The sequence below is a fragment of the Pezoporus wallicus genome, unplaced genomic scaffold (genome assembly GCF_028554395.1).
Source record: "Pezoporus wallicus isolate ANWC-B61680 ecotype Strahan unplaced genomic scaffold, APGP_CSIRO_Pwel_v1 contig_3181, whole genome shotgun sequence".
Lineage (NCBI taxonomy): Eukaryota > Metazoa > Chordata > Aves > Psittaciformes > Psittacidae > Pezoporus > Pezoporus wallicus.
Genome location: NW_026641700.1, coordinates 1,058,174 through 1,076,476, shown reverse-complemented (window position 1 = coordinate 1,076,476; position 18,303 = coordinate 1,058,174). Strand labels below are relative to the sequence as shown.

General features: G+C 39.6%; 1 protein-coding gene across 8 annotated transcripts in view; it reads left to right on the top strand.

The window, feature by feature from the left end:
* The window catches only part of RBMS3 (RNA binding motif single stranded interacting protein 3), a 722,404-nt gene that overhangs the window by 563,316 nt on the left and 140,785 nt on the right, over positions 1 to 18,303 (top strand). For all 8 annotated transcript variants that reach the window (XM_057424892.1, XM_057424891.1, XM_057424893.1 and 5 more), the window contains one exon: positions 8,269 to 8,426. In XM_057424892.1, the coding sequence (XP_057280875.1) occupies positions 8,269 to 8,426 (158 nt within the window). The remainder of the gene's footprint in view (positions 1 to 8,268; positions 8,427 to 18,303) is intronic.

Below are 18,303 nucleotides of genomic sequence, written 5' to 3'. Positions count from 1 at the left end.
AAATGCATACTGCAGGATTATTTTTAGCTATATTTATAATGTTTGATGGGTTTGGCTTAATTATTTCTGTACAATAGTTGCATAATTACGCTGAGGCCAAATATCCTGCACTGCTGTGCTTTTTTTTAAGCACATTGCTAATCAATTTTAAACTATTGTGTAAAAGTTGGGTATGGCTGGAAATGGAAGAAAGATCATTTATGAAGCGTGTAGTCAGCAATTGGTCTAAAAAGGCACAATGACTTCCATGAAGTAGATGTATCAGGGTGAAAGAGAGACTTAACATCTCAGGATGTTAAATCCTTACATACTAGAGCCTTTGGAAGGCCATCAGACAACACAAAAAAATCCTTTGAAGGTACCTAAGGCAAAATAAGCTTCTTTGAATACCCCAATACCCTCTGCTCTTCAGTGCTTTTTCTGCAAACCCTTTAGTGTTTAGACGCGGTCTTGGTTGAGGAGATAGGTAGTGCCTCTAGCAGTACCTGCTGCAAAAAAAAAAAAAACAAAGGAGGAAAGGGATAAAATCATTCTTGCTAGAGATAAGCCTGGGGATGGCAGCCTTTGACACTGTTTCCCACAGCATTCTCCTGGAGAAACTGGCTGCCGTGGCTTGTATGGGCATACCCTTTGCTGAGTAAAAAACTGGCTGGATGTCCAGGCCCAAGGAGTGGTGGTGAATGGAATTCAGTCCAGTTGGTGGCTTGTCACAAATGGTGTTCCCCAGGGTTCAGTACTGGGACCAGTTCTGTTTGATGTCTTAATCAGTGGACACCAAGTTGGCTGGGAGTGTTGATCTGCTGAAGGATAGGGAGGCTCTGCAGAGAGATCTGGACAAGCTGGATCAATGGGCCAAGGCCCATGAGTTTTGATGATTCTAAGTGCCAGGTTCTGCACTTAGCCCACAACAACCCCATGCAATGCTACATGCTTGGGGAAGAGTGGCTGGAAAGCTGCTTGGTAGAAAAGGACCTGGGTGTGCTGATTGACAGAGCTGAACATGAGCAGCTTGTGCCCAGGCAGCCAAGAAGGCCAGCAGCATCCTTGCCTGTATGAGCAATAGAGTGGCCAGCAGGACCAGGGCAGTGATCATGCCCCTGTACTCAGCACTGTTGAGGCTGCACCTCGAATCCTGTGTTCAGTTTTGTGCCCCTCACTACAAGGGAGACATAGAGGTACTTAAGCATGTCAAAGCAACACAGCTGATGAAGGGTCTTGAGCACAAGCCTTTTGAAGAGTGGCTGAGGAAAGTGGGGTTTTTTAGCCTGAAGAAAAGAAGGCTCAGGGGAAAGCTCTCTACAACTACCTGAAAGGAGGTTGTAGTGAGGTGGGTGTTGGTTTCTCCCAAGTTAACAAACAGTAGAACAAGAGGAAATGGCCTTAAGTTGCACTGGGGAAGTTTAGACTGGATACTAGGAAAGATTTCTTCATCCAGAGGGCTGTCAAGCATTGAAACAGGTTTCCCAGGGAAGTAGTTGAGTCACCATCCCTGGACATATTTAAAAGATGACATGGTTTAGTGGTGAACTTCACAGTGCTAGGTTAATGGTTGGACTTAATGACCTTAAAGGTCTTTTCCATCCTAAACAATTCTATGATTCTATTGAAAAACTTTGGAAGGACTCTAGATGAAGAGGCCCCTATCACTTTTACCAGTTTCCTTCTTCTGTATCTGTTGCATTATCAGTGCTTAGTGCACTAATAAAATCCATGCAAAGTTTAGGCTTTCTGTAGAGTCTTGTAACCCTTTTGGTGTGCTGCTCAACAAAAGAGTGAAACCAGCCAGGGATCAATAGTTAACTGGCCATTGATTTAGCTGTCTACACTGCTAAAAATGTGCCCACACAAAGGGAAGTCAAAGGGAACCCTGGCAGCTGCACTCGATTCATTCTGTTCATTTTGTGTTACTGCAGTGGTGGCTCAAAATTTGTTATTAACAATTCTGAAAGGCTGCATGGTCTGGACCATTGCTATAGCAAATGTTTCATGTGGGTTTCTTAATTTGTTTGTTCCTTCTTTTTATAAAAGAAATAATAATGTGAAAAATCTTTGAAGGCAGGGTTACTGTTACTGAATTCAAATCAGTGTATCTTCATTGATTTGAAAGGCCCCACACAGACGTAGACAGGCAAGATCCCACCCCTCAGCCACTGCACAGAACTCCTCCTTCCCACTGCCACTGAGAAGGAGGAAAAAGGTTTCCTGCCATCACTTCTGTAATACTGTGAGGTGATGGATTTTGGAGTGACTTTCTTTTAACTTTCAAGCCACCATCTCCTCTTCATCCTATCTAACTGTGATAATGAAGTTAGGAGCATCCTGCTATGCTTGGATAGGTCACTGAAGAGAGGACCTCTCCAAATGTTACTTGCAGATATTAAGCATTAGATCTGAAGTTAAACGCCTGAATTATAAATTCAGTAACTTACCTGTTTGAAAATCAAGCATCTTTTACATATGTGCAAAAATATGACACATTAATATGAAAAAGCAGCCGTAATAAATGGAGAAACAACAGAAAACTGGGGAAAAATTCTTTTAATTCAGATTTTTGGGGGGTGAATCTGATCAAATGCATATCAAATCAATTTTCAAATTAACGTCTATTTCAGATATCCTGGAAATTTCTCCTGATCTGCAGTACTAAAAAAGTAAATATTAAATAATAAAAAACCAAGAAGTGATATTGAATGTGAATCTGCTGAGAGAAAGTATTACATGCTTCCTCTAAATTTCATTTAACCTCAGTGGCTTGTATCAAATCCAGTTTAGAAATAATCTAATAAACTGAAGATGAGACTGATGTTACTGTGCAACTACAGTTTTCAAAATACTGAGCAAACACTGGGAAATTTATGAAGTGGCATATAAATGTTTCCATATATATATAATCTGGTTTCATGTCACTGGTTCCACATAAATGGCTTTTTCCATAAAAAGTCTGAGTATTTTTATGTTGAGGGGAGACAGAAGTTCAACCAAGATCTTTAAAGGAGATAAATTGCATACATAGCCTGAAGACTTAGGCAGTGACCATTAGGCAGAGAGGAACTACTCTGGGGAAAGTACTAATTGAGGGTGATTTGAATGTGGATCTAAAATGTTCATAAAGGCAGGACCATGCTTTTAAAGGTGAGCTGTAGTATTGACCTGTGTCAATGTTGGTATGATCAAGTCTCAATTTATTAAGGACAAGCATATGATCTATTAATATAAATATTGATTATATCTTTAAAAAGAGGAATTCAGAATCTCATATTGATCCAAATACAAAGTTATATTCCCAGAGTAAGTTTAGAAGATGGAAAAAGGAATCGTTCGAACTAATAATCAGCACTTAGCTTCCCAGAGCAGGCATTTCTAAGGAGAAATAATTTAGGTTGAATAAAAAGAATTGGTATATAGGGTTCCCACATAAACCAAACACACTCGGTTTCCAGCCCACTGAGATTACAGGAGGTTTGAGCTCCTTCTGGGGAAAAATATCATAGCAAAAAATTGCCCGCCCCTCCCAGCACATCTTTAAAGAATGCATTACTAAATGTACTACGTAAAGAGGCTCAGCCTCTTCTCACACCAGCAGGAATTGTTCTTTCAGCTTTTCATGCATTGCTTCCAAAGATTATCTCAGGATGGGAGGGAAAATCCCATCTGAGCATTGTCCTTTCTTTCAAAAGTGCCTAAGAGGGTCCAGCAATAACAAACAGCAGACTTTGAGTTGCAGCACCCCCTCAGCTGGGTTTTATCCATTTCAGATGCTATTGGTGTAGTGCATTTCAAATCCTCTGCATTATAAAACTTCTTTTGCCTCTTGGCACAGGCCTTGGGAGCTGAATGACTGGCCCAGTTCTTGCTAAAAGACAGTGACATTTCTGGCTGTTTCCCCGGAACAACTGCTCCTGACTGCTGAACTCCAGAGCCTTGCAGCAGGATGCCTGCTGCTGAATGCTGGAAGTGCTCTAAACTAATTAAAAACTTGGGTTTGACCTACTGTTAGTTGGCAATATTCAAAAGTTTAAGCCTTTCTACCTGTGATTTTGACCAGTTTTGGACTGTCTATCGCCTCCCCAGCCAGAATGGCCTAACTACAATGTATGCATGCAGCTAATGCCTCTGAAGCCCACGGGCCAGAACAGCTAAGGTATTTGGGCTACAACAATGGTGAAACAGGCTGGAATTGGAGGAAAGGGAGTTGCAAAGATCCCTGCACTTGTCTGGCATGTCTGTTGTTTGCCCTTTCTTTGGCACTCCATGTACCCACTCAGCCTCGCATGCACCAGGATGCCAGAATGAGCTTGTCTAGAGTGTGAGGCTATGTCAGGATTTGAGAGCATTGGACCTGACTGAGTTCACCCCCGTTTCTCTGGGGCTGCAGTGCACTTGGGAAATGTGACCCTTCTTGAGCAGTCAAATGGGAGATCATGAGTAAAATGCATCTCAGTAAGGACAGCCAGGAGCAGGCTTTTGACAGTGCCTTGAGACTGCACTTGCAAGTTTGCATGCCTTGAGCCCTGATGCTTTTACAGGTGGCACACACGGCAGGCTCCACAACTTCCTTCCTGTTCTCTTCAAGCAGCAGCAACTTGGCCTGGCCATGTACCCATTGATTAGCTGATTTTGGCACACAGGGTCTGGGAAAAGACCACACACCGTCAGTCCTGCAACCTTGGAATGTTATCCTTCAGTGATGGCAGGAACCTGACTGTCAACTAGTTAGGATTATTAAAGACTAGCAGTTCATGGAGTGCTTGGGCTTATGGTTCTGGTTGGGCTCATCTTGACAACAGATAGGCACATGAACAGGAGGACACCTGCCTTTCACATTGGAAAGCTCAACAGTTACCCTGGGTTGGGGAAGCAAGTATCTCATGCAGGAGCTTGGGGAATCTGCGATGACGATACTTAGGCAAAATAATGAGCATATGTCAGCACCTCTGTGCTGCAGAGGGGACTCTGTGTAACTGAAAAGGATCACAAGGAGCCCTGGTGCCAGAGCTGGGAGGGGGAGCTGAACCTGAGAAACTGGGGTTTATGAGGCTGTGGGGTCTGGCTGCATGGTGATAGGACAGCCAGGCTCCTCACCGCCCCTGTACAGCCTGCTCAGCTCCAGGCTTCATCGTTGGGAAGGATTTCATCTTGTTTTCAGTTTGTGTTTGATATATGGCTTCTGTGGGGTGATATTACTCTGTAAAGGAAAGAGGTATTTCTCTAAATGTTATATTTGTATAGTAAGGAAAAATATTGTGTTTTTTTCCTTTCTTAGAAAACACTGTTGTGCTGTGGAGGTAGCATGAGTGGCCTTATTTGTCTCTTTCTGCTTGCAGCTCTTGTTTATCATGTTGATAAAAGATAGGCTGGGTAAATCTTTGTGGGAGAATTACTATGGCCTGCTAGTCTTTCATTCATCCTCAGAGTGTAGCTAAACTTCCCACAGATGTTTAAAATAATGGCATTTAATCTCTAACACAGTTAAAAGGCTCATGTGTTCCTGCTCCAGAAGTGAGACACATTGACTGCAGTTCTTATTTATTTTATTTGCTTGCCCCAGCTTGAAAACTGAGTAGTCAAAATGAAAGTTCTCATTTTAATATTCTGTGGGACTGAATTGCTTCAGTAAAAGCATTGGCTCTTGTGCAGCTACTGGTGTATAACTCTGCTTTCTTCATATTAGTCTTTCCTTTGGTTATGGCCATGTCATCTGCATATTCTTTCGAAATATTGACAAGGAATGTCCATCACTGAGCACTGACTGGTTGATGAATTGAAGCCCCTAGCCAACCAATGAGGAGAGGTTTGCATAACAATGTGATTATTTGGAATTACAAACCTTTCCACTTGCTTCTGTAATGCCTCTGCTTTAACTGCCTCTGTTGTTCACATTTTCAAAGTACTTGGAAATCATGAAGATGCTTCCTAAGTCTTGTATCTTTCCTTTTTTCTGTGGCATATATGGGGGGATATGTGGAGGGAAGTAACAAGCAATGAAGTTAAATAGTTTGCACACAGAAAAGGCGAACAATGTGGAAAAAAGTAAAGGAGAAAGAAAATGTTTCAGATTTTTGCTTGTTAGTTTTTCCCAAAGCTAAAAGTGTGATCTGAAGCTCATATTCCTCCCTTTTCTTTCCTGTCTTCCCTCCAGGACTGTTTGCATGATTTTCCTCTTGTTGTCAATACTGTTCCAGTTCTGACTCTTCACTAATATGTTTGGGTTATTGGAGAAGAACTAGCTTTCAGAGCTGTATGAATGTAAATTGATGTGAGTGAAGGAAGGTAACTGCAGGGAAAGATGACTGGAAAGGGAAAAAAATGTTTTTCTAGTTCTGGAGTTTGTAACTTCAGTTCAGTTTGCAGTAAGTTCACTCCTCATGCGTGTGTGTGGTTTTTGTATTCTCTGTCCCTTACTACAAAGCATGGTAATAACTGGATATATTTCTGTAGAGAGCAGCTTGAAAATGTGCATACTTGGTTCTTTTACTTCTGTTTTGTGAAATAGTGGAGAATTTGACCTACATAGTAATGTGGTGTTTCATGGGGTAAATGGGTTTGGAGATGCAAACCTAGAATGCAATCAGCATTAAGCAGCATGTCCAAAAGCAAGTGTTTGCAGTTGTTAGGTCAGAATCCAAATTATGCAGTAAAACACCATTACATGCCTTCTCGTTTCTGACCCTTTGAGTGTCCATTTGCAGCTTTTCTTCTCATCCAAAGGGGCTAAAGTTTCCTTTGAGCCTGGGGTAAGGAAAGCTGAAAACTTTCTTTGACTTCTGATTCCAGTATTTAACCACGCTAGACTTTGCTTTGTCATTCTTGGCCTTGCGAAGACAAGACGCATGAATCACAGCTTGAAATGATTTCTCTTTCCATTTTCAAGGCCTTGAATGTGCAAGGCAGTGATGGAGCAGGCATCTTGGTTCTGCCCCATCTTCATACGTAGAAACAGAATGTGTGATTCTTTGTGTTTGACAAGACAAATCTGCACTGATTTTAATGGGCTGTAATTTGCTTTAGTTAAACCAGGGCAGATGGCTGCAGGGCTTTGTGTAATTTCTTCAATGCAAGATTGCAGTGCTACTGTAAGATTATTAATCTGGTTTTAGGACACCTCATAGCAAAAAAAAAAAAAAAAAAAAGGCACTACTGTTGTCAACTCTGCATTGAGCAAGTAAAAATTAGTTCTGCCCATTAAAATGTGTAACAGAAAAGAATCCAAGAATTTATCACAGAGGGCTCTGACAAGTAAGGTATTGTCTGACTTACTGCACAGCATAAAAACTGCATCTTGTGGTTTTGGTTATCAAGCATTAACTAAAATTATGTAGTCATGTCTGGTCCCAATCAGGCTTGTACTGACAGGTGATCCGATAGTATGTAAAGCTCGTATCAGTGAAAATTGAAACAGAGCCATGAAAATTTGCAAGGGCTTAACTAAACTGATTTAATATAATCAAGACCTGGTTGTCTTTAGACAAGGTTTTTATTTACTGCTTTAATACATTTATTTGACATAGCATCTATGCCTCTTTTGTGTTTCAGTAGCAGTAGCTCGGCAAGCAAGAACAGGAGTTGGAATGATTGCCAAAAATGAAAGTTCAGCTTAGAAATCCAAATTAGAATGAGAAAGATGTCTTCACATTTGCTTTCTCAATTATTTAGACTAAAGGCTATATTTTGCAAGATATTTTAATTCAGTCTGAGAATAAACATGTGACCTGTCTTAGCAGGTCCTTAGATTGAACTGCAGAGCTCCCCCCAGTCCAGTTAGGTCTTGTTCCACATTATCAACCAAGACACTTCTGATGGGGAAAAAAAAACAAAAAGTACTATGGAAAGTGTTGTGGGTTTTCAGTGAAGCTTGCTCATGATGAACATGTTGAATGGGAAGTCTGCAGGCTGGAAAGCACATCTGCTTAAAACGTGTTTTCTTTCTTTGTTTATGTTACCAGTGAGCACTTTTGTGGAAATCATGTTTTCTTCACAATCTGTTTGCTAAATCAGGGCACAAACCTGAGAACACTTGTTCATGAGTAATTTTCTATAATGAGTGGCATCACTGAATTCAGTAAGAATCACACAGAATTAAGCACATGCATGAAAGTTTGTAGAAATTTGGCAAATACGTTGTTGTCATTAACAGATAGCCCAGTTTTGCTTCTAATGCAACTATAAATTCTTGGCTTGGTCTTGTTTTGAGTAGCCCTCATTGTATGAGCCATAAGCTATTCTATTGTGCTCAGTCTAACGGAGGATATTTCTCTCATTTTGTCATAGCAACAAGAGCAAGATCCCACAAATCTATACATCTCAAATTTACCCGTTTCCATGGATGAGCAGGAACTGGAGAATATGCTGAAACCCTTTGGACATGTCATTTCCACCAGAATATTAAGAGATGCTAATGGAGTCAGCAGAGGAGTCGGCTTTGCCAGGTGAAACCTTTACACCTTTTTTGGTTCATTCACATTTTTCAGCTTTGGTCCTTCTCAAATGCTATTTTGTAACTCAGAAGTCTCATAGCTATTGAGAATGAAGAGCAGCATCTTTATCAGATCATGTATCTGTTCTTTCCACCAAACTGAAGAATACCAATGCAGAAGGATGTTCATTTCATTGTTCTAAATATAGTTCATTACATGTATGTGTATGTAAATAAAAATCTCTTGGAACAGTGATCTATCTGTGCATTATTAAGCTTGGATAATAATAGATGTTCTACAGTCAGAAGCACACACTTGGTGAAGAAACTGTTTAAATGTTTAGCACAGATTTTGTAACAGGAAAAAGTAAATTTATCAGTTGGAAGAGCAAAGGGGAGGAACTATAACTGAAGAAACATGACTTCCTTGAAAGCTGCAGGGATCTCAAGACTGTGAGAAGAGTTTAAGAAGAAATATTTACATATAATAATCCCTGTTGGAGTAGTTAGATATTTTTGACAGAATGGACAGCATATTATCACCGTGTACTTAATTGTCAGCACAGATAGACAAGTTTCCGTGTTTACTCTCAGGGAATTATTATATAGATTCTCTTCAGCTTGAAGTATCCTTAAATCAAATAGTTTTCTTTTGAAAAGCCAAGGAATAGAGAGCTATACATATAGAAAGGTATTGAAAAAGCAAGTAAATAGAGAAATTTGCAATTGTGCTGAATTTTGAAGCAGAAAACTGAATCAGAATTCTTTGATGGATTCAATTCTTTGATGAATTCAGTTTTCTCTTCAAAATAAAAGGAAAAGTAGCAAATCATTGTTTTTGCAGAATATTCATAACATTGTGCTTTGTAGAGAATGCAAAATGACTTAGTCATCTAGAGAATTTCTTTGAAATGCACCATGTCTTGCCGTGTCATGGCACTTCTGTTAAGTGTCATAACATCACTGAGTGAAATGGGGTACTGTATGATAAAAAAGTGGCTTACAAGATAAGTGACATTATAGTGTTATCTTTGTCCTTGATGTGAAAGATCATCACGCATGAAGAATGTTAAGATAATGTTGTCTGAATTCAAATGGGAAAAGGCAAAACATTTATGCTGAAAGATGACACACTGTTCCTTATGATTTTTTCTAGCTCACTAAGTAGAGATTAGTGTAACTCAGGGATAAACTCGCATTTTAAAAAACTGACTTTGTGTGTGGAAATGTAATTATGTAACAAATTTCAAGAAACCTTTAGTGATCTAATATGAAGGTTGTGTAATTTCCCCTGCAAACTGTAGAGGGGTAAAGCCTTTGCTCCATCAAAGTATACAGCAGGTCTCCCATTGACTTGAACAAAGCCAGGAATTCAGAACCGTGGTTGAATGCTGACTCTTGTCTTTGCAGGATTATCAGTACAAGATTTAATTACTTGGCCACCTGACCCTTTTGTAATACAGTGCTATTTGGTATCTTTTCTCCTCCACATCAATCCAAATAGATTAATGTGTTTAGTTTTGCTTGTAGTCAGGAAGCTTTTGTTCTAGTCTATCTACAGTGTGAGCACATGCTGAGAGGGTATAAATGCAATACAGGTAGGAGATGGTAGCTGTATTTCAGTCCAGATAAAATTTTAGGAGTTCAGATCAGCAACCCGTATGGTGATCCTGTCAGTTATCCGCTGCCTTCTGACCTGGGGACTTTTATCACAGTATATCTTGCCTGCTTGTGGGTTGTGCCATGCTGCTTAGCACAGCTCTTAACTGAACCACAGAAGCACAGGAGAAAAAGTTAACTTTGCACACACTAAAATGATGCAGCATCCAGCAATTTTGAGATTTGGTGTTTCAGAGTTATTAATTGCTGTGATGATTAAACATTGCATTTTGATTCTGTCCAATTATGTGACTAGTCAATCTCAAAATAAGTATATTCAGAACGCAAATGGAAGTAAAGACTTCCGGTAGACAGTTACTGTCAGATTTTTCTGCTAAATGGAAATGATTAGTAGTATCATAGTACTGCAGGTGGCTACTTAATCATTTATAAGCAAGGTAACTTCAAATGTTCTTGGCTGAAAATTATCTGAGCAATGTCTGGCCACATGAGAGTTCAACCTCCTTTAAAGTTTGTATGTACGAAACTAGCTCCCTTTTTTAAGCTGTGATAGTATCTCTTTTGCATCCCTCAAAAGCAACTGGACATATTTTCCTGAAACTTTCTAGAGCATTTCACTGTGGCTTGAACCCAACTGTGCCTAGGTATGCTCCAGCAGAGAATCTGGGGAGGACAGTTATGAGCAAGGGGCCAGAGAAAGGAGGCTTTAGACTTTGCCTGTGGCTCCACAGAAGTTCTTCTAGTTGAAAGGGAATTGGCAGAACCTCTGGACACCTGCCTCTGACTCACCCCAGCCCATGCTTTGTACTTCAAAGCCATGCTAACTGGGTCCAGGCTGTCTGTGGGACCTGGCATTCTGCTGGGCTCGTGCTGCTGTTGTCATTTGGCAGCATGGGTTTCTGCTGACACAGGCAAGCAGAAGGTGGGACTAAACACAGTCTGTCATATAGCAGAGAGAGAAATTAGAAGGAGGAGGAGGCAGAAGAAATACTAGAAATAAGGAATTGGAAAAGGAGATGGTGTGGGTGAAAAGCTTTGAGTTCAGTCTGTCTTAAGATATCAAAAGAGGGAATGACATAGTGGTTCCCTGCACACAGGGATTTCATCACAAGACTTAAAACTGTAGGTGTTTCTCCTAAATCCCCATTGCTGGAAGTCATCTAATGAGTTCATCATCTGATCTTTCATTTAAAACATGTAAGTGGATTCCTCAGAGCTTAGAGCAAAAGCATAGTCCTTCATCCTCAAAAAGAAAAAAAAAAAACCAAAGGAAAAAAAGCCAGAGGAACTGGATTTGGAGACTTTTTTTCAAGATGCAGTTTTAAAGCTGATCTCTTATGACTTGACTTTTGCAAACAGGACATTAGCGATATTGCTGGTGGTGGTTTAGGTAAAAAGCATATCAGAGGTAGTAAGAAAGAAAGTCTTTGAGGGAGGCTGGAATTACTGGACACGAAAAGGTGCTGAGTGCATGGAGCGAAATATTTAATGCTATCCTGAAGATTTGTTGTCTCTTATAAAGAGGTAACAGTATTTGCTGTAAGACCTGGCTTTCCACAGGCCCATAAAGGGTGGCTCCAGATGTTAAGGTGGGAGAAGATAAAGAAGTTACACAATCACAATGGAGCCACAGCAGCGGTGCCATCTTGCTAAAAGAGAGGGAGTATTTAGAGGAAGATTTCTGAGGATCAGTGATGATGCTACTTTGGAGGCAGAGAAGCATTAGCAGCAACGGGGGATAAAGAACTTCAGGCATTTTAAGGCTGTATTTGTGAAGAGGGGAAATGCTTTGTTCTTCTTTATTCAAGGGTTTAATTGAAAGCATTTGAAAAGGTGCTGTAAATTTAGCTTGAACAAATCCATCATCTGGGATGGTAGTGCAGGCTTAGATACTATGAGGATCATTCCTGCTTTCAGTCAGAATAATGATCTGTCACATCCTACATCTTATCCAGGAAATTGCTTTGTAATTGATATCTCACATGAAACTAGAAATCCCTAATATGCCCCAAAGACTTTGTGTGTTATCTCTAAAATATTCCAGTGCCTGTGATGGCAAATTCCCATTGAAAGCCCCACCTTGGAAGGGGCACACAGCAGCACTGCAAGGTGCTGGGGAGGTCTGTAAAAGAATGTATCTCCAAGACCCTCACCTCTCCATCTCGCATATCAACCTGGACCAACTTTTGGTAGACTTAGTACATCCCTAAGAAAATGTCAAGCATGGAGCTGCGCTTTCAGGGAGAAGCAAACTCCCAAGAGGGACAAGAGGGGCAGGATTCAGGGACAAATATCAATGGGACTCTGTAGCATGAAAATGGATATGAAGCCCTTCAAGGTAAAGAGGGAGGAATAAGAAAGTTGGGTGCCATCAGATAATTTAGCTGAGCAATTCTCATAATCCAAGCCTGAGGTACTGTGAGTTTAATTGAACTCCTTGGGACATGGAAAAGGGAGCAAGGAAGCATTGGGATATACCTTAGGGAGGGACTTACTGATACCATTGAATCAATGAAATAAAAATCGTACTTTATAGCCCCACAGTTAAATACCATTCAGTATTATTTAAGTAACCTACCATAGGGATGCTAATATTGATAATACCATACATATGTGTACCACACTCAGATGAGTAGTGGAGCAAGCATTTTTTTAGGTCTTTGTATATGACAAAGTGCAAAGAAAGAGTTAGAAAGCACTAACTTTTTAATTTTGTTTTCTGTCTTGTAACTTAAAACGACCTTGCAAGATTCACCCCCAAGCGACATTTTACAATGAAGTCATAAGCCTCTGAAACCAGAAATTTATGATGGAAATGCCGACAGTCAGACAGTCAAGTATTGCACTGCTGGCGGGCACCAGTATAATACTTAACCTGAGACTGTGAAGACAGTAGCATAAATCAGCCTGGGTCTAGGTGGAAATGACCGTGTATTCATATAATTCTTTTCCAGTAACATGAGAAAATTTATCCAACACAAACTGTCAAAAAAGAGTGTTATCATGCTGTTCCCAGCAAACGACCAAAGTCAGAAGATTCTCAATTAGCTGTCTGTATCATCTTAAAGCAAAATGAAGTTTAAAGCACATGCTTCCGTTCTTTTGTGACAGAGCTGGGGGCGGGGGGGGGACGGGACGTGGGGCTGTAGTGAGGCTTTTACCCACTTCATTGCTGGGACTTTGGGCTTCATCCTTGTCTTTTCCGTACTTTTTTCTTTTGGAAGAGCTTCCAATGAGATGCTTTTCTCTGCCTGCATATGTTTTTTGTTAAATTTACCTCCTGCTTGTCTGCATTTTACATGTCTTAAAATTATTCTTTGGAAACAGTACTCAGCTACTGAAGTGGAGCAACAGAAAATGGGAAACAAGATTTTGAACCCCCACAGGATCATTTTTCTATTTATAGAAGTTTTGCATGGATTTCAATAGAAATGGACGTGCTCCAGTTTCCACTGAAACAAAACAGGAGAGCCAAGGCTTTAATTTGTATGTTCTTTTTCTCAAAGGAAGCTGTGCATCTTTCAAGGGGTTCAGGATAACGTAGGTGTCATTTAATTATATTGGATTTCTTCTGTAACAAGGAGTTTTCTCTATGGGGAGCAATGTAGCTCTATGCAGAGGTACTCCCTCAGGCAGCTCAAAATGGTCACCTTGGCATAACGGGCCATGCTGCATGGACCATATCCTCGGAGAAGCGGAGCCTATCCTGTCCTCACCAGAGAGGTTTCTGCAGATTTTGTATATTCATCTGAGATAATGAACAAACTCCTGTTGTTCATGGAAACAGGACTGAACATGAAGAATATGCACGCAAGACGTGTTAGGAAAAGACATTATTTATGAGCAATGAGGAGAACTTGTCAAAATTAATATCTCTTCCTAGACTGTAAGTGACAAAGGGAACAATTTTCCAGCATAAAATGTATTCAAACCAAAAATCACAAACATCTGGAAGCAGTCTCTTACCAGCTGAAAAGTTGGAGACATAGCATAGCTAAGTCAGTTACAGGAGAGAAGAAAATTGCAAGTTGCAGCCATATCAGGCTCTTAGAATGCCTGGAATTATATTAGCAGAATAAATTAAATAAATAAGTGAACATGTTGACATAGAAGGGTGAAGAATTGAACATAAGGAGGTGCTAAGAAACCTCATACTAATCAAACCTGTCTTGTAGCTTTGGAGTATTTAAGACTGGAGATAATTTTCTCTGACCTCTTTTGTATCTCGTGAAGTTGAAGTGCTCCCACTTACCTATAATTGATATAACGCTTGTCTTTTACTAAAATATGACTTTCAGAAGTGATTTCAGCACATCAACCAGGAAAAAAAAGAAAAAAGAAAAGCCACCTCTTTTCTGTCTAATGTGTGCCAGTGGCTCATCTTCCTTGTAGTTAAAGGTTTCTGACTAATTTATTTTTCAAATTTATCTGGTTCTTGTCACAACTTTCTCAGCAAGATTAAAGAACTGCTTAGTACCTAGTTTATTCTCCACACAAAGGTACTTATGCACTGCTATTAGACTGTCCCCCAGTCATCTTTTTGATGTGCTAAAGAAATTGAGTTTTTCAAGTGTGTATTCTAACTGTAGCCTCGGTTCTTTGGAGTCCTCCACTGTAAAATATTGCTATTCCCTACCTACTTCCATCTTTGCAAAATGCCTTAAAAAGTTGTCCTGGCTTCAGCAGAAGTCATTTTTCTCCTTCTCAGTAGCTGTTGCAGTGCTGTGTTCTTGACTTTCAGCCTGGGAACAGCTCTGATAACACCCATGTTTTCAGTTGTTGCTAAGTCATGTTTACTCTGACCAAGGACTTTCTGAGTCTCATGCTCTGCCAGGGAGGAGGGGAAGCCAGGAGGAAGCAGAGGTAGGACACTTGACCCAAACTAGCCAAAGAGGTATTCCATACCACAGCACGTCATGCCCAGGATGTAGAACTGGGGGCAGTTACCCGGAAGGGTTAGATCACTGCTTAGTTGTGCTGGGTATCGGTGGGTGGGGAGCGGTTGTATTCGCTTCCCTTGTTATTTCCCTTATCATTATAGCAGTAGTGGTTTTCTGTTATACCTTAGTTACTGGACTGTTCTTATCTCAACTTGTGGGAGTTACATTCTTTTGATTCTCGTCCCCATGCCTCCAGGAGCTGGGAGAGGAAGGGGGGGGAGTGAGTGAACGGCTACATGGCACTTAATTACCAGCTGGGCTTAAACCAGGACAAAAGTAAAGAAACATTGCCCCCAGGCTTTATTATCCATGCCTTTATAAATGCAAGAAAACAACAATCATAGAATCATAGAATAGTTAGGGTTGGAAGGGACCTTAAGATCATCTAGTTCCAACCTCCCTGCCATGGGCATATTGCGGTCATAACAGAAATGTTGTAGTAACAATTTAATCTTTAAGTATTTACTCAGTATACAAAAAAATTATAGACTTGATTCTCATTTACATTATTATTATTATTATTATTAGGTAGTATGACTATAGGGTATATGTAAACCAAACCCATGTTTTACCACTAACTGGTAATTATATGGTACTGAATATTTCTTGTGTAATAATTATGTAGTCAGCATGTTAATCCTTGTATATAAATTTATGAAGTTATTTCTTGACACTGCATCAATCTTTATAATAAGCATATGTAAGAGCTTTTGGTTTTAAAAATAATTCCTTTTCCTTTTTATTTTTCTATTTTTTTACTGTAAAGTTTCTCTTTTGTTGTGTTACAACAGCATGTAATGACTACATTGGAGCCACTGTGGTCTGTAAAGAGAGTAATATGCTTTTATTTTTAAGTAATAGCACGACATGAACATCAAATTATTTGGTTGAGATACTTCCTTAAGTCCCCGCGTTTTTTTGTTTGTTTGATCTTTTACTAGTCATACTGAAATAACTCAAATTTGCAAACTATGGCTAGAAAACAGTCATAAAAACAGTCTTCCTTTTCCGATTTTTTTTTAAAAATCACTCCCTTTCTAATTGGATAGTATATGGACAATCTAGTTACACTGTATTTGGGAACTTTACAATTCAGTTTCTGAAAGCCGGAATTATACAGACACAGGTGAAAATAAATTATAATTTTGATTGGTTTAGATGATTATCTGTGCATCTAAATATCATAAAAATCTGGTCTATGGCTTTGATAATTTTTTTATTTTCTGCAGTGCATTTCCTGATTCAAAATAATACTCAGATGCATTATAGTTACGTCCAAATTGCATTTAAACATGAATTATTACCTAAGATCCTATTAGGATGAGCACCAAAAACATTCTGTTTAAGGGATTTTGAAAATGATACTTCTGAATTATCTGATCAACTATTTTTGTGAATTTTTTGTGACTTATCTGATCAGCTAGAATTTCTGTTACCATGTAAAGCCAATGCCCTTCCCTTTCCAGCAGGAGCTGGATATTTGTATCTTTCAATAGAAAGTTATGAAGCTTCTAAGGTCTTTGTCTTTTCTCTAGAATATTGTCATCTGCCACATTTTTTGATCTATCAATTATGAAACAAAACCCAACACTAAGAAATATAAAGAGTGCTCTTCCCCCATGCACTCTCCCCCCCATGTTTACCCATGCTCCAGTGACATTTTTTTGTAGAAAACCTGTCCCCTGCAAGCTAACTTTTGACATATAACAATCCTTTTAATGATAGTTTTATTAAATACCAGTTTCAACAAACATTTTGAAACATTTTTATCTCAGACAAGAAGAATAAATTCATGACAAAAAGCATATTTTGTCCATTTTGTCCATTTCCCCTGCGTTTCCAAACACTCTAGAATGGGCAAGTACTGCAGCTTTTTGAAGAACTATGTAGAATTTATTGGTGTGGAGTAACCAAGTATATTTTTATTGGGCTTCTTCCCACATATGGCTAGTCTTCATGGCTAAAACAAGTGAGAAGAGAAAAAGGAATGTCTGAATTGATGTATACAGACAGGTTCAGCTCATGGGTAGGCACCTGCCATAGACACTGCTACCTAGGTTGCTGATGTTGATCAGAATTTTAACTAAACTAAAAATCAGGGTCTTGTGATGGCAAATACCAGGCAATTTTAGTAATACATCTGGCTGTTCTATACCCCACATTCTTCCCAGTCAGTAAGCTAATCATCCTGAAGAACACAGTTTGAAAGGGTTATTTCTTAAAAACAGGTATTGTGGACAAGTGTAAATTGTGGTTCATACTGAGATGGCCCTGGGATGGATGCCGTCTACCCCACAGGCACAAGTAGCAGAAAGCACATGGGGACTCAGGTAGGGGAGGGGTGGATGCAGTTGTTACTCAGCAGCATATCTGAAGGGAACGTGTATAGGCAGCTTTGTCTTTTGTGCTGCCTTTTCAAACTGAGTCGATAATGCCAGTGTCGGTTTCAAGTGAAGCGTGTGCGAGAGTATAGATAGCTAGCAATGGCATTTGAGAGACGTTAATTGTGAAACTTGAGAAGAAAATGTGCACATTCTTTTTCAGAGTGGTATTCGAATGATGGCCTTTTTATCCCAGAACACTGTGGGTTTCACTTTTGTTCTCTTCCCACATAAAATGCATGGAGTGCACTGAGTCTCTTTCACTTGGCAGCTTATATATTGCATTCTTTGCAGGGACTGCTTTGGCTTGTTAAAATGTACCCCATGTATTAAAATGAAATTGTCACTGCTGTGTGGTGCAACATAACATGGTTTGACATCAAGTGCCTGCAGCTACAGAAAACAGACTTTTATTGCATTTATTCTTTCACAGACAAGAGTCTCTAAAGGCTCGGTGCAGACAGTCGCTTATTTAAATCTGAATGAAGCCTAAGTGAACAGTCTAAGTTTCTGTCTTTTTGTGCTTGTAGAAATGGCCCAGCCCACAAAATATGCAGTGATATGACCTGGAAGGGACAATTTTTAATGATTCAAATCAGGATTTGTTTTTTAATTTTTTTTTTTTTTCTTGGTGGTAGTGGGGGTAATTCCTTTGAACCCTTGAGGACAAACTACTGCTCTATGTGAGCCAGTCTTTCCTAAAACCATGTAACAAGAGGGGTGGTGGATAAATTAATTTTAAAAATATCTAGACTGGTGGGAAGTAAGCAATATTTATGTCACTGGAGTTACTTTGCAGAGAGTACCTGTAAGCACTGGTGTATTGAAGGAAGATTGAACATGTTTTTTAATACAATTTTTCTAAGAAAAACGAAACCAGTGTGATTTTCCTTTTCTTTTTGCTTGCTTATTGGCTTTTCATTTCTTTCTTTCCTCTGTTTGAATTTTC